This window comes from Enhydra lutris, unplaced genomic scaffold (genome assembly GCF_002288905.1).
Source record: "Enhydra lutris kenyoni isolate GAN:26980312 unplaced genomic scaffold, ASM228890v2 scaffoldscaffold68, whole genome shotgun sequence".
Taxonomy (NCBI): Eukaryota; Metazoa; Chordata; class Mammalia; order Carnivora; family Mustelidae; genus Enhydra; species Enhydra lutris.
The window spans coordinates 7656392-7673826 of NW_019154152.1; the positions used below are offsets into that span (position 1 = coordinate 7656392).

General features: G+C 43.8%; 1 protein-coding gene across 1 annotated transcript in view; it reads right to left on the minus strand.

Moving 5' to 3' along the window:
* The window catches only part of LOC111159633 (dynein heavy chain domain 1), an 88951-nt gene extending 75347 nt beyond the window's left edge, over window positions 1-13604 (minus strand). The window contains exons 1-6 of the mRNA XM_022522181.1: window positions 13481-13604; window positions 12378-13212; window positions 9819-9974; window positions 4022-4225; window positions 3836-3946; window positions 2008-2164 (exon numbers count right to left, since the gene is read on the minus strand). Coding sequence (XP_022377889.1) covers window positions 2008-2164; window positions 3836-3946; window positions 4022-4225; window positions 9819-9974; window positions 12378-13212; window positions 13481-13544 — 1527 coding nt within the window. The 5' untranslated portion in view covers window positions 13545-13604. The remainder of the gene's footprint in view (window positions 1-2007; window positions 2165-3835; window positions 3947-4021; window positions 4226-9818; window positions 9975-12377; window positions 13213-13480) is intronic.
* Between the last annotated feature and the right edge of the window lie 3831 nt (window positions 13605-17435).

Here is a 17435-nt window from a genome sequence, read left to right on the forward strand (position 1 = left end):
AGAAAAAGACACCATGCAATTAAGTGGGGGAAAGGATAGTTTCTTCAATAAATAGGAAAAATACACCATACATAAAAATTAATTTGAAATGTACCATAGACCTGAATATGAAAGAAAAGGTAATAAAAGTTCTAGAAGAACACCAGAAAATATCTACATGACTTTGGGGTAGGTAAAGGTTTCTTAAACTAGGACTCAAAAGGCACCAACCAAAGAAGATTGATAAAATGAACTTCAAGAAAATTAAGAGCTGTTAATCAAAAGACACCATTAAAATAGTAAAAGGGTAAACCACAGACTAGGAGAAAATATCTATAACACATATATTTGATATAGGACTCATATCTAGAATGTATAAAGAACTGCTACGTATTAATAGGAAAAAAACAAACAACCCAGTTAAAATTGAGCAAGAGTTATTAAGACATTTCATGGAAGTTACCAAAACAGCCAATAAACATATGAAAAGATGCTCAACAACCTTGGTGATCATAGAAACACAAATTAAAATGATAATGAGATACCACTGTATACCAGTTTGGCTAAAATTAAAAACCCTGACAATACCAAGTGTTAGTGAGAACATAGGGCAACTGGAAATCTCCTACATTGCTGGGAGAATATAAACCTGAAACAACCACTCTGGAAAACTGTTTCGCACTATAAAACATACATATACCCTATTCTAGCAATTTCACTCCTGGAACACATACTCCAAACAAATGAGTGATTATGTCCACCAAAAGATATGTACAAGAATCAGCATTAATCATCATAGCAAAAACTGTAACAAACTCAAATGTCCATCAATAGAAGAATAAATAAATTGTGGTACATCCATAGAGGGAAATACTACATAACACACAAGAAAGTGAACCACCGCTACTTAGATTATGTATAAATCTTACTAAGATTATGTTGAGTGGGAAAAAAAAACAAGCCAGACATGCTGATTCCATTTATATGAAATTCAAAATCAGACTAAATGAATCTATAGTGACAGCAATCAGAGTAGTGGTTACCTTTGTGGGGAACTGACAGTAGAGGTACCAGGGAGCTTGCTGAGATATTGGAAATGTTCTATATCTTGATCTGAGTGATGGTGGTTACATGGATGTATATATATGCAAATATTTCAATAAACTGCACACTTAAAATTTGCTTACTGCATGTAAATTATACCTTAATTAACAAAATAAGCTGCTAACTATTAAAAAATTATAATGAGTTTTGTAACATTAAAACAAAGGTGCGACTTAGGAACTAGGAGGTAGAGGAAGGCTGGGGAAGAGCTCACCCCCACCTTCTGCCCTGTTTAGCTCAGAGCAATGGCAGGTCCAACTGTTACTATCTAGGGCTGAAGGCCATTTCCCTGTAGGAAGTCCCAAGGGGCCTCTTCTACATTATTTCTCAAGTTCACAAACTTGGGGTGGGTCCCTTCTGTCAGAACTAGACAACCTGCAGACGGTGATCAGCCATAGAACTGTGTAAATATCCAGCCCCACCTGACAGACAACAAACTATAGTGACAGAATCACACAGCAGGGCCTCCAGGAACCCAAGCAGGGGGCATGTACCACAGATGCAGAGTAGGCAAAATCAGGAAGGACACTAGATGCTTCTACCAGCCTCAGGGGCCTGCCAAAGGTTCAAGATAGTTTCTAAGATAAGACCAGCCGCATAAAGGATCCAGATTCCAACTTTCAAGTTCCCTAATGACCCTGACACAAACAACTGAAGAACAATTATTGTTATGTTCCTTCTCCTCCCTGCTCAAGGCCATGACCAACCCTTAGGGAAAAGGTTGAGTCCAAGCCTCTGCCCATCTATAATCAATCCACTTGCCCCACAGCAGAGACTGCTGTTGCTGCACAGGACCCTGGCTGTGAGCCAACTGCAGCATCCAGGCCAGATGGGGGAACCCAGGAGAAGCTTAAGCCAGGAGGACACTGGAACTCTGGCAAGCCGCCTTCGAGAAAAGGCTCATGATAAGCTGGAGCCTCTTACCAGTTGCAGGATGGATGTGCAGAGGTGCAGGCAGCGACGAAGCAGCCGCAGAGCCTTGTGGTTCTCCTTGGCTAGAGCCCGTTGCAGGTCCAGCAGCTCGTAGCATCGATCTCGGTCTTGGGGGAGCCAGGGTACAGAGCGCAGCTCCTGCAGAAGCCTGGGATCAAGGGCTAAACTGGTCAGAGCCGGCATCTTGACTCTCTTCCCTTGAACACCTTTGACCTCTTTCTAGCCCAGTTCACCTCAGAATAAGCAAAGGTCTAGAAAGATTATACTATTCCTGGTGACCTCCAGGGACAGCTTCCTCTAGAGAGCTCTTTGGAAGAATTCAAGCTAAGGAAGTTGCTGGCTGGGGAATTCTTTGGGAAAGGCCTGGGGTGTGTGCAAATGTTTATACTAAGCGACCTTTCTGCTAGGAGACGGTCAAATGATCCCAAGGTGTGATTTAGGAGGAGAGACTACAGAGGCTTCTTCCTTGGAATAGGGAAAGCTAAGGGCCCTAAATGTCTAGATGAACAGATGAGTTTTAGAATCAAAGGTGACAAACTTCCAACTTCTCCATGGGCTGACTATCCCTAAGAAAATTTGCCTCCACTATCCACTACCCTCCCTCACATCCCGAGAACTCTACATCTCTAAAAATACCTGAAGAAGAAGAAAGACCCCCAACAAGCAGAGGATGATCATAATGGGTGTCATTTTATTCGGTACCTATTAAGAGGCATTGAACATGGTACTTTATATTTACAATCTCACTTAATTCTCACTATAGCTGTGTAATAGAAATCTTCATCCCTAGTTTTCATATCAGGAAATGAGGCTCAAAGGGGAAAGTCGGTATTCAGGATTTAAATTCAGATCTGTCCAGCCTCCAAGCCCTTATGTTTTTAATTATACCCATATAATTAAAACATAATTATAGGCCAGACTGGAGGATCCCCAGAGCAAAGGTTGCAAACTGGTAGGCTGTGGGTCAAATTCAGACTGAAAATGTTTTCATATGTTCCACTAAGAGTTGGCCAGCCCACTGTTTAAATAAAAATTCGAGGTAAATATGTAAAATTACAACACTTTTAAACAAAATGTATATTTCCAGGAAATCCTGAAAAAAAAAATAAGGCAGTTGGCATGCTGTACCCATCTTCCCAGTGTTAACAGTCAGCTGGAATTGAGTAATGACTGTCCTATTTAGATGTAGTCTCTAGATTGCATTCCCCACAGTCCCTAATGTCTTGCACCTAACCCACTGCATTTCTTCCATAGCTCCTGCTCAGCCCCTGTAGACATTTGAGCTTGCAACTTCTATCACAGAAGATAATTAGAAGTGGCCAAGGAGTGCAGGAAAAGTGAAAAAAAAAAAAAAAGTACTGGGAATAAGTCTCCCCCCCAAAAAAATAATCCAGAAGATAACCCCCTCAAAAAAAAGAATCCAAAAGATACCATGGAAAGAGCAGAGAATTTGCATTCAAACACCTAAGGTACATCCCCAGATCCGGTAGTTAATACTTGTGTAATCTGGGCAACGTGATGTAGGAATATACAATTACATGAAGATATGCTCAGAATACATTACTCAGAAAAAAACCTGGTTACTTAATATGTCAAGTATGACCACATTTGTATAGATGATAGAAAAAAAGATTAGAAGGATTTGCAACAAAATGTCTGTTGTGGTTAGTTATGTGGTTAGTTATGTGATTAAGATCAAAGGCTTTTTTTTTACTTCGTGCTTTTTTGTATTTTCCAAAATTTCTACAAGGGACATGTTAATACTTTTTGTAAAAATAATTTTAAGACATCCATTGACAGTGTATTTTGAAGACCATACCTGCTAATATGCAGAAGCCCAGCTCCAAAGTGGGGCACAGCCAAGAGTAGATGCTTCCCGAGGAAAGTACGGCACCGATGCAGCCGCTGTAATGTCACACTCCTCTTCCAACTACAGATCAGAGGGCAGTGACATGCTATAGCTCCCTGCAACCCTTGTCCCCACATCCCATACCAGATCACCTACCGGGCCAAGGCCTTGTATAAGAGGCAATATTTGAAGAATGGGATGAACTGAAGCTGCTGCCAGAGGACAGAGTGGCGGTGCCAGGTCCCCAGTGTCATTGTCTCACTGCCCTCTACCGGATGTACGTGCAGGACACCAAAGGGAGAGAAGATATAGTGCTCAGGGTTCACCTTCTTTGGTGGCACCACCATCAGGTTATAGGGCCTTTAAAAAAAGAGCTCTGATCAGCAAGAGCCCTGGGAACTTTTTCAGGTTTCAGGAAGGGACCAAAGAAGGATGGAGAGGGGAAGCATGGAGGCAGGGATAAAGACAGAGGAGAGTCAGAAGAGGGGAAAAGGAGTAGAATGACGTTCAAACTAAAAAAAGGAAACATATATTTTTAAAAGATTTTATTTTATTTATTTGAAAGAGAGAGAGTACACAAGAGAGAGAGGATGAGCAGGCAGAGAGGCAGAGGGTGCAGCAGATTCCCCATTGAGCAAGGACCCCAACACGGGGCTCGGTCCTGCGGTAATGACCTGAGCTGAAAGCAGACATTTAACTGACTGACTGAGCCACTTAATTGACTGACTGAGCCACTTAAGGAAACAAATATTAGGGGCACCTGGATGGCACAGTTGGTTAAGTGCCCGATTCTTGGTTTTAGCTCAGGTCATGATCTCTGGGTCATGACACTGAGCCCCAATGCTGAGCCCCAGTGTTGAGCCCCAATGTTGAGCCCTAGTGTGGGCTTCTTGCTCAGTGTGGTCTGCTTGAGTTTCTCTCTCCCTCCCTCTGCCCCACCCCCAGGCAATCACACATGTGTGCACTCTTTCTCTTTATCTCTCTCTCAAATAAATAAATAAATCTTTAAAAAAAAAGAATAAATGGAAGCCAAAGATAGAGGAGAAAAAAGAAAAGGGCACCTAGCCAGTTCTAAGGAGTTCGTATCTCTAGATCCAGATACTTTACATCTTATCAAATCCAAGATGCCATCAGTTGTAAGATGCAGCATTCTTTTTTAATGAAACACTGAAATTTAAAATGCTGCCAGCATGATACTCCGCCAATCTGTAAGATGCATCACAATTTCAGATATGTTAAAATGTGAAAAAAAGTACATATTAGAAATGGTAAAATATGTATCTCTAGATACTGAAATAACATGCAGAGATCACTAGAGGGTGCTGTTTGAAGTAACTGAGAATGGGGAAAAACGGGGCAACTAGAAGACTAGAACACACACAAATCAAGAGGACAACTTCACCCTAGAGACCCAGACAAGTACCTCCAGAGCCATCTTAACATCCTACTCAGTTCTCTTACTTCAGTGTAATGCACCTACATCCCACACTAAGCGGCATTTATATGCAGCTATACAATAGTTGTATCTAGCTGCAGGAGACTCATTAGCATACTGCTATGTTTCCGCACATTCAATAAAGCATTTATCAATTTTTATTTTGCAGTTTTATCTTCATAACTTGGAACCAATAATATTTTTAAGCATTAAGTGTATTTCAGAGTCCTTTAAAAGCTATTATGTCTCAAGTCTTATGCCTATCATGCCTACGAGATAAAACGGCCCTCCTCTCTCTCTTCTCTTAGCCTTTTAGAATACATTATTAAGTAAATGACTTAAGAGAATTTAGATTCAGAGGAGCCCGGGTGGCTCAGTCAGTTAAGTGTCCCAACTCTTGATTTTGGCTCAGGTCATGATCTCAAGTTGTGAGATTGAGCCCTGTGTCAGGCTCCCAACTTAGCATGGAGTCCACCTGAGGATTCTTTCCCTCTCCCTTGCCCCTCCTCAAGCTCATGCTCCCTTGTGTGCTCTCTCTCTCTCAAAATAAATAAATATAATCTTTAAAAAAAGAAAAGAGCGCTTAGATAGATACCAGAATAAACTCACCTAATCAAGTCATATAAAAGCTTTGTTTCCTTTCTGACAAAGTAACTAGATTTTCCCAAGTACTCTTTCCCCCAAACTATTTCTTCTGAAGCAAAGAGGAGTTATAACTTTGTCCAAGGTAGTTCAGGGAAAAATACAGGACTTAAAACCAAATCTACCTGACTCAAGCCACCCCTCTTAACCACTGGGCTGCTTAGCTTCCCACAGTATAGCCTCCTATCACAACTGATCCCAGGCTTTCCCCAAGGGATCCTTCCCCTATGACCTTCTTCTTTTTTTTTTTTTTTTTAATTGTAAAGATCTCCCTTTTTTTTTTAAGATTTTATTTATTTATCTGACAGAGAAAGAGATCACAAGCAGGCAGAGCAGCAGACAGAGAAAGAGGGGGAAGCAGGCTCCCCGCTGAGCAGAGAGCCTGTTGCTGGGCTCAATCCAGGACCCTGAGATCATGTCCTGAGCCGAAGACAGAGGCTCAACCCACTGAGCCACCCAGGCTCCCCCCTCTATGACCTTCTTAATGAACACTACTCTTTCTTTTTTCCTTTTTTAAAGTTGGTTTTTTTCCTCTTCTTTTTATTTATGATTTTACAGAGTTAGTTAAACCATTTATCAAGTTTCCCTTCTGTCTAAGTACTGTGATTGGAGCTGAGGACATAGAAATAACTACTACTCAGTCCTTGTCCTCAAAGGGCTCAGATCAGTTAGAGTATTAAGTGATGCTAGAGAGTATTCATCTGCTTCCAAAAAATCTCAAACTCTATGCCTTAATGAAACACAGCAAGTTCTATACTGAACTCATCATTTACTGACTCTAAATATGGATCACTCATTCATTCATTCATTCATTCATTCATTCAACAAATGTTACTGAGTCTCGTCTCTAAGCCAAACTGTTCTAAACCCTCAGGATACATTGTTAAACACAACAAACAAAAATCCCTGCCCTGAAAGAGCTCTCATTATACTGGAGAGGAAAAATGATAAATATAATAAATGAGAGGGCAAAAAAAGCACAGGCAAAGGAAGTTGGCAGTGCCAGTGGAGGGCGGAGGGTAAAGATATGACAGTTGAGTGAAGGCTCTAAGAAAGTAAAGGAATAAAGTCCTTTCTGAGTATGAATCAACATCTAGGACAAATACCAACATAACGTTGTATCTTAAGTATATTGGAATTAGGAGGCCGGGAGTGGCTCAGTCAGCTAAGTGTATGCTCTCAGCTCAGGTCATGATCTCAGGGTCCTGGGATGGAGCCCTGAATCGGGCTCCAACCCAGGAGGGAGGATGGAGCTCAGCAGGCAGCCTGCTTCTCCCTCTCCCTCTGCCCCTCCGTTTGTACTCTCTCTCTCTCTGTCAAATATATATATATATATATATATATATACACACACACACACACACACACACACACACACACACACACTTAAAGATTTTATTTATTATATACATACATACATGTACATATATAATAAATGTATGTATGTATATAAGAATTAAAATTTTAAAATGTAATAAAAAATCTAGGACAAATACAAGAAAAATTGGACAAATTCAAACACATTGAAAAAAATCCTGTTACGTGACAAATAAAATGAAACAATGAATGCCAAGGTTCTACTTTTACTGATGGTGCAACTAGAAATTTGGAACTAACACTCTCACTTGAGAACAACTAGAAAAAGGCAAAATACGTGGATAAAATATTAAAATCATCTGTATGAACACAACAGAGAACTCGATGCTAAAGGCCCTGGGCTCTGGGTTGGGACCCTGGTGACATTATAGGTTGAAGCAGAAAACACGTCCCTCCTGGATGTGGGCCCCAAGCTGCAATCTCTGATCTTTGGCTGTCTGCGCCTGTCCAAAGCTCAGCTCCCATTTTCAGTCTTTCAGCAACAGATAGTAAAGCTGACAGAAAATTGCTGATACTGGAATTGACAGGCATCTCTCATTAGGGAAAAGCATCACCAAATGATAAAGTCAGTTCACTGGGATTCCTTCTTTGGCAGATGTTGGTCCTATAATTATCCACTGCCTTTTTAGTTCTCTTTAGTTCTCTTGCTCATGGTTTCTTGTCTCTCTCTGTGTCTAATTATCTTTGATTGTGCTGCTTCTCTGATTATGATGGAGCTGATAGTTTAATGTTCTAAGCCTATAATTTTCTTTTGTGTAAGCTCTCCACCACAGCCAGTAAGCACCCCATCCCACACTGTCGTCGTCACTACCATTACCTCCAGTCTGTCAAGTGTGGTGGCCACTGGGTATCAGTAGGTAGTTCATCACAGCCACAAGTGATAATTTAGTTAATCATGATGCCACCACATGTCATGGATTACTAGTATCCTATATCCCATTAGCACGGAGCTCAGTACTGTTCAAGGCCAAGGACATTAAGAAACCAATCCCAGAATCCCATATATGAGGCTCATTTCCTTTCATGAGATCAGTAAGGGTCCAATCAGGGAAACAGAACCATACTGGACATTTCAACAAAGTGAATTTAATAGAGAGCATGTTTTTTTTTAAAAAGGTGTCAAATAAATGAAAAGCAGAAAGGGAATACTAAGATAGCACAGATACAATAACCACAGGAATGGATACCAGCCCTAGAACTAGAGGAACAAAGGGAAGGTGGTACCGAAGGAGTCTGGAGGAGGGGCCATGTAGTCAAGATGCAGAACTCTGATGGGAAGGTGCCCCCCAGCTGAGAATCATGAAGAAGCCAATTTAGAAGGTTCCTGCTGCTGCCAGGGTGAAGGACCAATACTGACAGAAAGAGCAAGTGAGGGAAAGAGAAATACCCGTATCCAGTCTTGTTGGATCTTGCTATCCAGTCTCCTTCTAGAACCCCTATTAATCAAACAGGTGGCCAGCTGAAAAAGGAGGAGTTTGCAGAGTCTCAGCCCCAGTATCTCAAAGCAGAGAGAGGAGAGGAGATTTAGAGCCAAAAGACAATTGCTTAGCAACTGGCACAATGCTCTCAGTGAAACGTGTTAATGAACTGATCAATGAATGTATGGATGATACAGATCATTAGTGCTACATAAGCTCAGGAGAAGGACAGCAGTGTATGCAGGAAATAATGCTTTCTGGGAGGATATGTGACATACAACTGAAGAGCATGGACTTTTGAGTTAAGACAGACCTAGGTTTGTTTGTTTCTAACACTTACTATGTGACAAATTACTCAACCTCTTTATGCACCAGGGCACTTATCTCATATATGGAAATAATAATAGCACCCACCTGGTAGGTGAAGGATAAATAACATACATCATGTGTTTATTAGCACAATGCCTGGAAAAAGTTAATTAATGGTAATTATTATTTCTGGGAAGAGATGGGACTTGAATCAGGCTTTTAAAAATATGTAAATTTTAGAGGTAATAGAGGAAAATGAACACCTCCTGAGTCTTGTGGAAGGAGGAGACTTGTTTTTATAGCCCCAGGGATAAAATTAGGACCAGAAGGTAGAATTTTTTAAAAAAGCAGATTTTGCTTCAGTCTAAGGAATGGGATACCTTGGCAAACTCAAAGCTTCCACTCACTGTAAAGATTCAAACGCCTGATTCCTGCACTGGAGTTGAAAGGGATGACCATTAAATTCCCTTCTGAGGCTGTGACCAAATGTTTCTATTATCTTAGGACAGAATAAAGAAGATAGAACCCAAAGTAGAAGAGGACAACTAAGACCAATGGCTGTGAGAGCAAAGGGGAACAAAAAGAGAGGTGCAGAATGGAAAGGAGGAGGCTGAGAATCAAAGAGGGAGGGAAACTGGAAGACGGAGTAGAAGCAGCGAGAGAGGACGAAGGACAGGAGAAGAGTGGGTATGGAGAGGAGCTGGGGGAAGACAGCATGGGCAGAAACCAGGGAGTTGGACAGAGTAGAAGGGGTCAGCATACAGGCTCTTACCTGAAGTACCGGCTGGGAGCTACATTTAGGTAGAGGAAGTGGATCTTCTTCAGGTATCTCTCTGTCTTCAGAATGTTCATCACCTGGCTACCCAGGAGGGAAGTCTGAGGTGAGAATCTAGTCTTCTTACCAGGAACTTCTGAACCAAGCTGAGGCCTATACAATAAAAAAAAAAAAAACAAAAAAAAAAAACAGGAGAAAAGAGACAGAGCAGGAGGTCAGGTTGCCCCTGTTAGGCAGTGGAAGAAGGCGCTGGATCAGGTGCCTACGAGGAGGTGAGGTGGTACTGCCGGAGCCTTTCTACCAGCCAAACCCAAAGGTGTTCACATACTGAGCAAATATAGTCAAACAGCTATATTCACACAGGCTTATGTATGAACAACCCCTCCCTTTTTGATGCATCAATAATCATTCTGGACCTACTGTGATTATTATGAAGTCAGTATTACATAATAAAAGTAATGGGAATACTTTGTTTTCCCAACTCATCAACTTGTAAGCCCACAGTCCTGGATTTCTCCTCCATGGCAACCTTCCTAAGCTTCTAGATCTATCTTTGCCCGCATTATGCTTGTTTCCAACTCGGCATGATCTCCTTGCCTGTGATTCTTGCTCTTTCCCCATCACCACCCAACTTCTAGTTTCATAGCCTTTCATTTCTGGCCAGGATTCAATAGTGCATCCTTCAACCCCTTCAAGCCCGCACTCGTGTTCTCAATTTTCTCACCTTTCCAGAACACCAGCCAACAAAATTGATAAGAAAACTAATTATCCAAGACACCAAAAACTGATCACTTGGACTAATAATTTTGGCTGGAGTGACCTCAGAACATGAGACTAACACAAAAAATCTGAATAATTAAACTTAGACTTAATCTGCCAAGTATACTAACCTCATTAACTGACCCAAACCTAGATCAACATCACAAGTTACCCTAGGGATAACAGTGCAATCCTATTCTAAAGTTTCATATCAAGAATAGGGTTTGTGGGCATCTGCGTGACTCAGTTGGTTAAGTGACTGCCTTTGGCTCAGGTCATGATCCTGGAGTCCCGGATCAAGTCCTGCATCGGGCTCCCAGCTCCATGAGGAGTCTGCTTCTCCCTCTGACCTTCTCCCCTCTCATGTTCTCTCTTACTCTCTCTCAAATAAATAAACAAAATCTTAAAAAAAAAAAAGAATAGGGTTTGTAACTTTGATGTTGGATCAGAACATCTTAATGGTGTAACAGCTATTAAAGCTTCATTTCCTCAATAATTAAAGTCCTATATGATCTAAATTGGTTCAGAAGATTGCAGAACCAGAAATATTAGCTCCTCTATGGATTCCTGGTATCTGATCTCAACTGTGGGCTCACTCTGCTCTGATATCTTCACATAAGTTCTCAGGCAGCTCCCTCTTTCAGACTCCTCAGCTGCTATTCCACAGGCCTCCACCTACCCCCATGCCTACCCCTGCCAGATCCCTGTCCCATCCCCTTCTCTGCCTTTTTCTCTGCCCAGAGAAAACTGGGGCTCTTGGCTATGAAGTAACTTCCTCTAGTTCAGCAGCCTTCCCACACGTTTATCTGCACAGACTCCCATCCTAGTCCCATCCTAATCAACCTGAGAGGAAGCAATGTCCTTTCTTCCCTGCAAGACTAGTTTCTTCATTTGTGCTGTGGACCCTTGACTGCTTCTTTGTGTTTCAGTCTCTTCCTTTTCTTACCATTAGCCCATATTTAGTCATTCACTGTACAAATATTTATTAAATGCCCACTTCTCAAGATCTCTCCATCTTCGTAAGAGTCCTATCCAGACACCTATCAGACCAAGACTTCATGAAAGAATAGTAAAATGTGATTTCTACTTTCTTATCTCCTATTTGCTCTTGAATGCACTAAAATCTGGCTTCCTCCTCACAAAACTCCCTTGAAATAAACCATTCTCACCAACCTCCTGAAAGGAGCAATGAGAGCCAGACTGGGAAAACAATCAGCCCTCAAGGGGTCAGGATATCCAAACTGGCAGGGCAGGAAGAGACTATGGAAGAATGAAAGTCCCATTTGGCAGTGCTGCCAATTCTAAACTGCTCTGGGGCTGGCTTAGCTCACATAGACAGGAGTGGGAAGGCTCCTCACACACACTGCCCCCTAGGAGCACCCTGAGGGAAGAACCTGTGCCTGACATCTGACACCCAGTTCTGGGGAGGCCCAGAGGCAAGGCTCAGAGATTGCGAATGAGTAAGAAAAAGAACTAAGGAAACTTCTAGCACTATCTGAGATAGAATGGATACTCTGGAAACTCAAGCTGTTTTCTAAAGCTTTGGCTTCCTTATAGCTGACTTTTGATTTTCGTGGATTTCTGCATTGCCCAATGTGGATGAACACTAAGACCACTCAGTTTATTTGCAGACAAAAAGGAAGAGAGAAGCAGCTTTGACCAGCATTGCTTGGGGTCTGGCTAATGCCTATAATCAATAGGGATCTGGCTCTAGACATCCAAGTGACCCTAGAGGCACCTGTAAACTGGCTTCTTTCTCTCCTCTGCTCAAAGCCCCAATCTGGGCCCCTCACTTACTTAGTCTCTTTTCTTCCAACAGGTTCCTCCGCTGCGTCGTCAGTGCCCCTGCTTTCATATTGTACAGGGATGTCTGTCGCCAGTGCCAAGGGCAGGAGGCTAAGGCCATCTAGCCACCAGGCCTCTTTCAGGGCCACATGAGCACCAACAATGCCCAGGCTGTGCTGTAGCTCAGGAAGTGTCAGTGGTCGCAGCCATGTAGCCAACTCCTCCCCTACCTGCTGTCCACCCCACCGGGCTTGCACAAAAGGGCAGGCTAGGCGTGGCGGCCCATGGTAGAACTTCTGCTTCTGGGGACAGCACTTGACATGGGAGGTACCCTCTAACAAAGAGGTATCTGGGGGAAAGGCCTGCTCTATGGCATCTAGCAGGTCCAGCTGGAACTGGGATTGGACCCAGGGGGCCCAGTTGGACAGCTGCTCGAGGAAGGGCAGTAAATCAAGGTGACCAACAAATAGTGCACGATATGGGGGCAGCAGACGTAGCACAGCATGCAGGTAGCGCCAAGCTGCAGGGCTGCCATCCTGCAGCACAGCTGAGAACAAAGCTTGGAGCTCTGCCACCAAGAGCTCCAGCGCTGTGGGGTGCTGTGACTGGGTCACTGCCTTCAGGAACTGCCTCTGTTTCCTGTGATGGTCCTGGGGCTGCTCTTCTGCCTCTGGAACACAAACGGAGTGCTGAGATTCAAGGTCCTCAGATGATGAGTCTTCAGGAGACGGACCTGCCTTCTGCTCTGAGACCAAGAGGAGCTGGGCATTCAACTGCTGTCGAACTGACCTCGCCCACTGATCAGGCTCTGATTGCCAGTTCCAGGCTCCTGGCTGCTGGATCTCACCTGCTTGGCCCAGCCCAGGAGAGGAGCAAGAGAAAGGGCTTAGGCTCTGGGCCACAGATGGTCAGAGTCTAAGGGGGCTGGAGGAAGGGGGAAGGGAGGGAGTGAGGACAGGGAAATGGATGGAGCTGCAGGCAGAGCCAGAATAGCAGAAGACAACTCTCCCTACAGCTTCCCCAAAGCCTCTGGTAAGAAACAGGCCCAAGACATAGGCAGGGGCCCTCTTTGCACAAAAATTCCTTCCCAGCACCCAGGATACAGTCCCCCTCACCTGGCCCAAGGGGTACAGGAAGCAATGGAAGGGAAGAGAAACTGATGTGCTGGTGAGGTTCCATTCCAATTGCCTGTTGGAGAAATTGGTGAACCGGGACTTGGGTCCCATGCACAGGCTCACACTACTCACAACTGCCCACACAGAGAGACTGGCACACATAGGAGTGATCACTCACAGAGACAAGCTGACACACACCTGTAGAGGGCTCACTCAGAGAACCTTAGAGCAAGGAACTGCCACTGGAAGTGGAATCTGGCAATGGCCTAAAAGGGAGAGACAGGTCGTCACTCAGAGGCAGCAAAGCCCCAGTCCTATCTGCCCATGGGCTGTGGGAGCTGTTGAGGGCAGAAAGCACAGAGAACTACTTGGTCGGGATGAGGTTGGGGGGTAGTGTGGAGAGGGAAAAGTGGCAAAGGACCAAGTTGGGAGGAGGAGGAGGATGAGGAGGAAGAGTGGGAGGAATGGGAGGAGGAAAAAGAGGAGGGAGAAAGGGAAGGGGAGGATGAGAGGGGGGAGTGGGGGAGGTACAGAGAAGGCCCATGGGAATGTGAGAAGAGGGGACCTTTCTGGAGGCAGTGTCGAGGATGGTCTGAGGGCAAAGGAAAGTGGTTTGCAAGCTGTGGACTTACCCGCAGCTCATCCCTTTCCAGCTGTTAGAACGGTTACATGGTCCCAAGAGGCCCGAGCCACCGCGCCCCCCCCCCAGAACACCCGTGGAATAGCCGAGGAGCCGGAAAGGGGAGGAGTCAGCATCTGTGTTGCGCCAGGGTGGCACAGGGCGGGGTGAGGAGCTAGGAGGAAGGCTGGGAAAGGCTTCTTTCAGCCCAGGTCTAACCTGCCGGCTGCCCACATAGCTTGGGGATAGCCAATCAGTCTGGCTGGGTATGAAAATGAGTGACACGCTTGATTTGGGGAAGTAGCAACCCCGAGGGCATCGTGGGAAGGTGTAATCCATGTGCCTATCTATCTATTCACTGAGCATCTAAGCTAGCGCCAGGTACCAAGAAGCTGTGTCATTGGGACCCTACCCAAACACCATCCACATATCCACCAACCTCACCTCACTGACCCCCTCAAGAAAACCCATGATAAGACAAAACCTTTGATCATAGGAAGCCCAAAATCGAGGGTGGGAAGGTCTGAATGATGAAAGAGAAAGAAAGAAGGAAAAGAAGGAAGGAAGAATGAAAGGAAAAGAATGAAATTCAGTGTATGATAGAGCCTCACCTCTGCTTTGCAATCCAGATTTGTACATCCATCTGCCGTTATTGGCTCTACTTGGAAATCTGATAAATATCTCAAACCTAAAATCTTAAAATGTCCAAACCAGCCTCCTAACTATCACCCCTCTCGCCAGGGCAAAATAAATCTGCTTTCACTGCCTTCTCCAAAATAATAAGCCCATTTTTTCCAGTTACTTGGGTCAAAGCCTTGAAGTCACCTTTGATTTTCTCTCTCCCTCCCTCCCTTCCCACTTCACTCTGCATGTCTTGTTGAATCCTCTAGCAAATTCTATTGGCTATAGCTTCAAAATCTATCCAGAATCCAACTATTTCTAACCACCTTAAGTGCTACAACCTTAGCCTATGTCACTATCTCTTCTCACTTGGATTATTCTATAGCCTTCTTAGCTGGACTCCCTCCTTCCTTTTTTTTTTTTTAAGATTTTATTTATTTATTTGATAGAGAGACAGATCACAAGTAGGCAGAGAGGCAGGCAGAGAGAGAGAGAGGGAAGCAGGTTCCCTGCTGAGCAGAGAGCCTGATGCGGGACTCAATCCCAGGACTCTGGGATCATGACCTGAGCCGAAGGCAGAGGCTTTAACCCACTGAGCCACCCAGACGCCCCTGGACTCCCTCCTTCCACCCTTACCCCTTCTATCTGGGTTTTTTGTTTTGTTTTGTTTTGTTTTCCAGAGCAGCCAGTGACTTTTTTCAAATACAGGCAGCTCTTGTCACTCCTCTAATGCCTTACCATTGCATTCCCTGAGGTGAAAGCCAAAGCCCTCCATGGTCTCCACATTTCTGTTGATGAGCTTCCTGGTTACCTTTGGGACCTTATCTTCTACTCTCTCATTATTCATGCCACTGAAGCTGTGCTTGGATCACACCAAGCATGCTCCCACCCCAGAGCCTATGTACATCTCCACTGTGTACCAATTAGGACATGTACAAGTCTTCTGTGCCTGTGTAACAAATTACCATAAACTAAGCAGCTTAAAGACAAACACCCATTTAGTATGTCACAGTTCTGTAGGTCGATCTCCAGCATGGCTTGGTTGGGTTCTCTGTTTAGGGTATCATAAACCTGAAATCAAGATGTTGGCTGAGCTGATAAAGGCAAGGGAAGCAAGGGCAAAAATGAACTATTGGGACTTCATCAAGATAAAAAGCTTTTGCACAGCAAAGGAAACAGTTAACAAAACCAAAAGACAACTGACAGAATGGGAGAAGATATTTGAAAATGACATATCAGATAAAGGGCTAGTATCCAAAATCTATAAAGAACTTATCAAATTCAACACCCAAAGAACAAATAATCCAATCAAGAAGTGGGCAGAGGACATGAACAGACATTTCTGCAAAGACATCCAGATGGCCAACAGACACATGAAAAAGTGCTCCACATCACTTGACATCAGGGAAATACAAATCAAAACCACAATGAGATACCACCTTACACCGGTCAGAATGGCTAAAATTAACAAATCAGGAAATGACAGATGCTGGCAAGGATGCGGAGAGAGGGGAACACTCCTACACTCTTGGTGGGAATGCAAGCTGGTGCAACCACTCTGGAAAACAGCATGGAGGTTCCTCAAAAAGTTGAAAATAGAGCTACCCTATGACCCAGCAATTGCACTGGGTATTTACCCTAAAGATACAAATGTAGTGATCTGAAGGGGCACGTGCACCTGAATGTTTATAGCAGCAATGTCCACAATAGCCAAACTATGGAAAGAACCTAGATGTCCATCAACAGATGAATGGATAAAGAAGATGTGGTATATATACAATGGAATACTATGCAGCCATAAAAGTAATGAAATCTTGCCATTTGCAACTATGTGGATGGAACTAGATGTAGTATTATGCTTAGCGAAATAAGTCAATCAGAGAAAGACAACTACCATATAATCCCCCTGATATGAGGAAATGGAGATGCAACGTGGGGGGCTTGGGGGGTAGGAAAAGAATAAATGAAACAAGATGGGATTGGGAGGGAGACAAACCATAAGAGATTCTTAATCTCACAAAACAAACTGAGGGTTGCCAGGTGGGGGGGGGGTAGGGAGAGAGTGGTGGTGTTATGGACATTGGGGAGCAGCACCATATGTGCTATGGTGAGTGCTGTGAAGTGTGTAAACCTGGCGATTCACAGACCTGTACCCCTGGGGCTAATAATAAATTATATGTTAATAAAGAAAAAAAAAAAGAAAGAAACTGTGAAATTAAAAAAAAAAAAAGATGTTGGCTGAGTGGAGCTCTCATCTGGAGGCTCTGGGGAGAAATCCCCTTCCAAGCTCATTCTTTTTTTTTTTTTTTTTTAAGATTTTATTTATTTATTTGACAGACAGAGATCACAAGTAGGCAGAGAGGCAGGCAGAGAGAGAGAGGAAGGGAAGCAGGCTCCCCGCTGAGCAGAGAGCCCGATGCAGGGATCGATCCCAGGACCCTGAAATCATGACCCGAGCCAAAGGCAGAGGCTTAACCCACTGAGCCACCCAGGCACCCCCAAGCTCATTCTTGTTGACAGGATTCAGGTTCTTGTTGACTAGGTCCTGGTTCCCTTCCTGGTCATCAGCTGGGTCCATACTCAGGTCCTAGAAGATACCCACATTCTTTGCCATATGGCCTATTCATCTTAAGGCCAACAACAGTGCCTAAAGCCCTTCTAAAGCTTGGAATCTTTCTGCAACCAGCCAGAGAAACTCCTTGCTTTTAAAAAGGC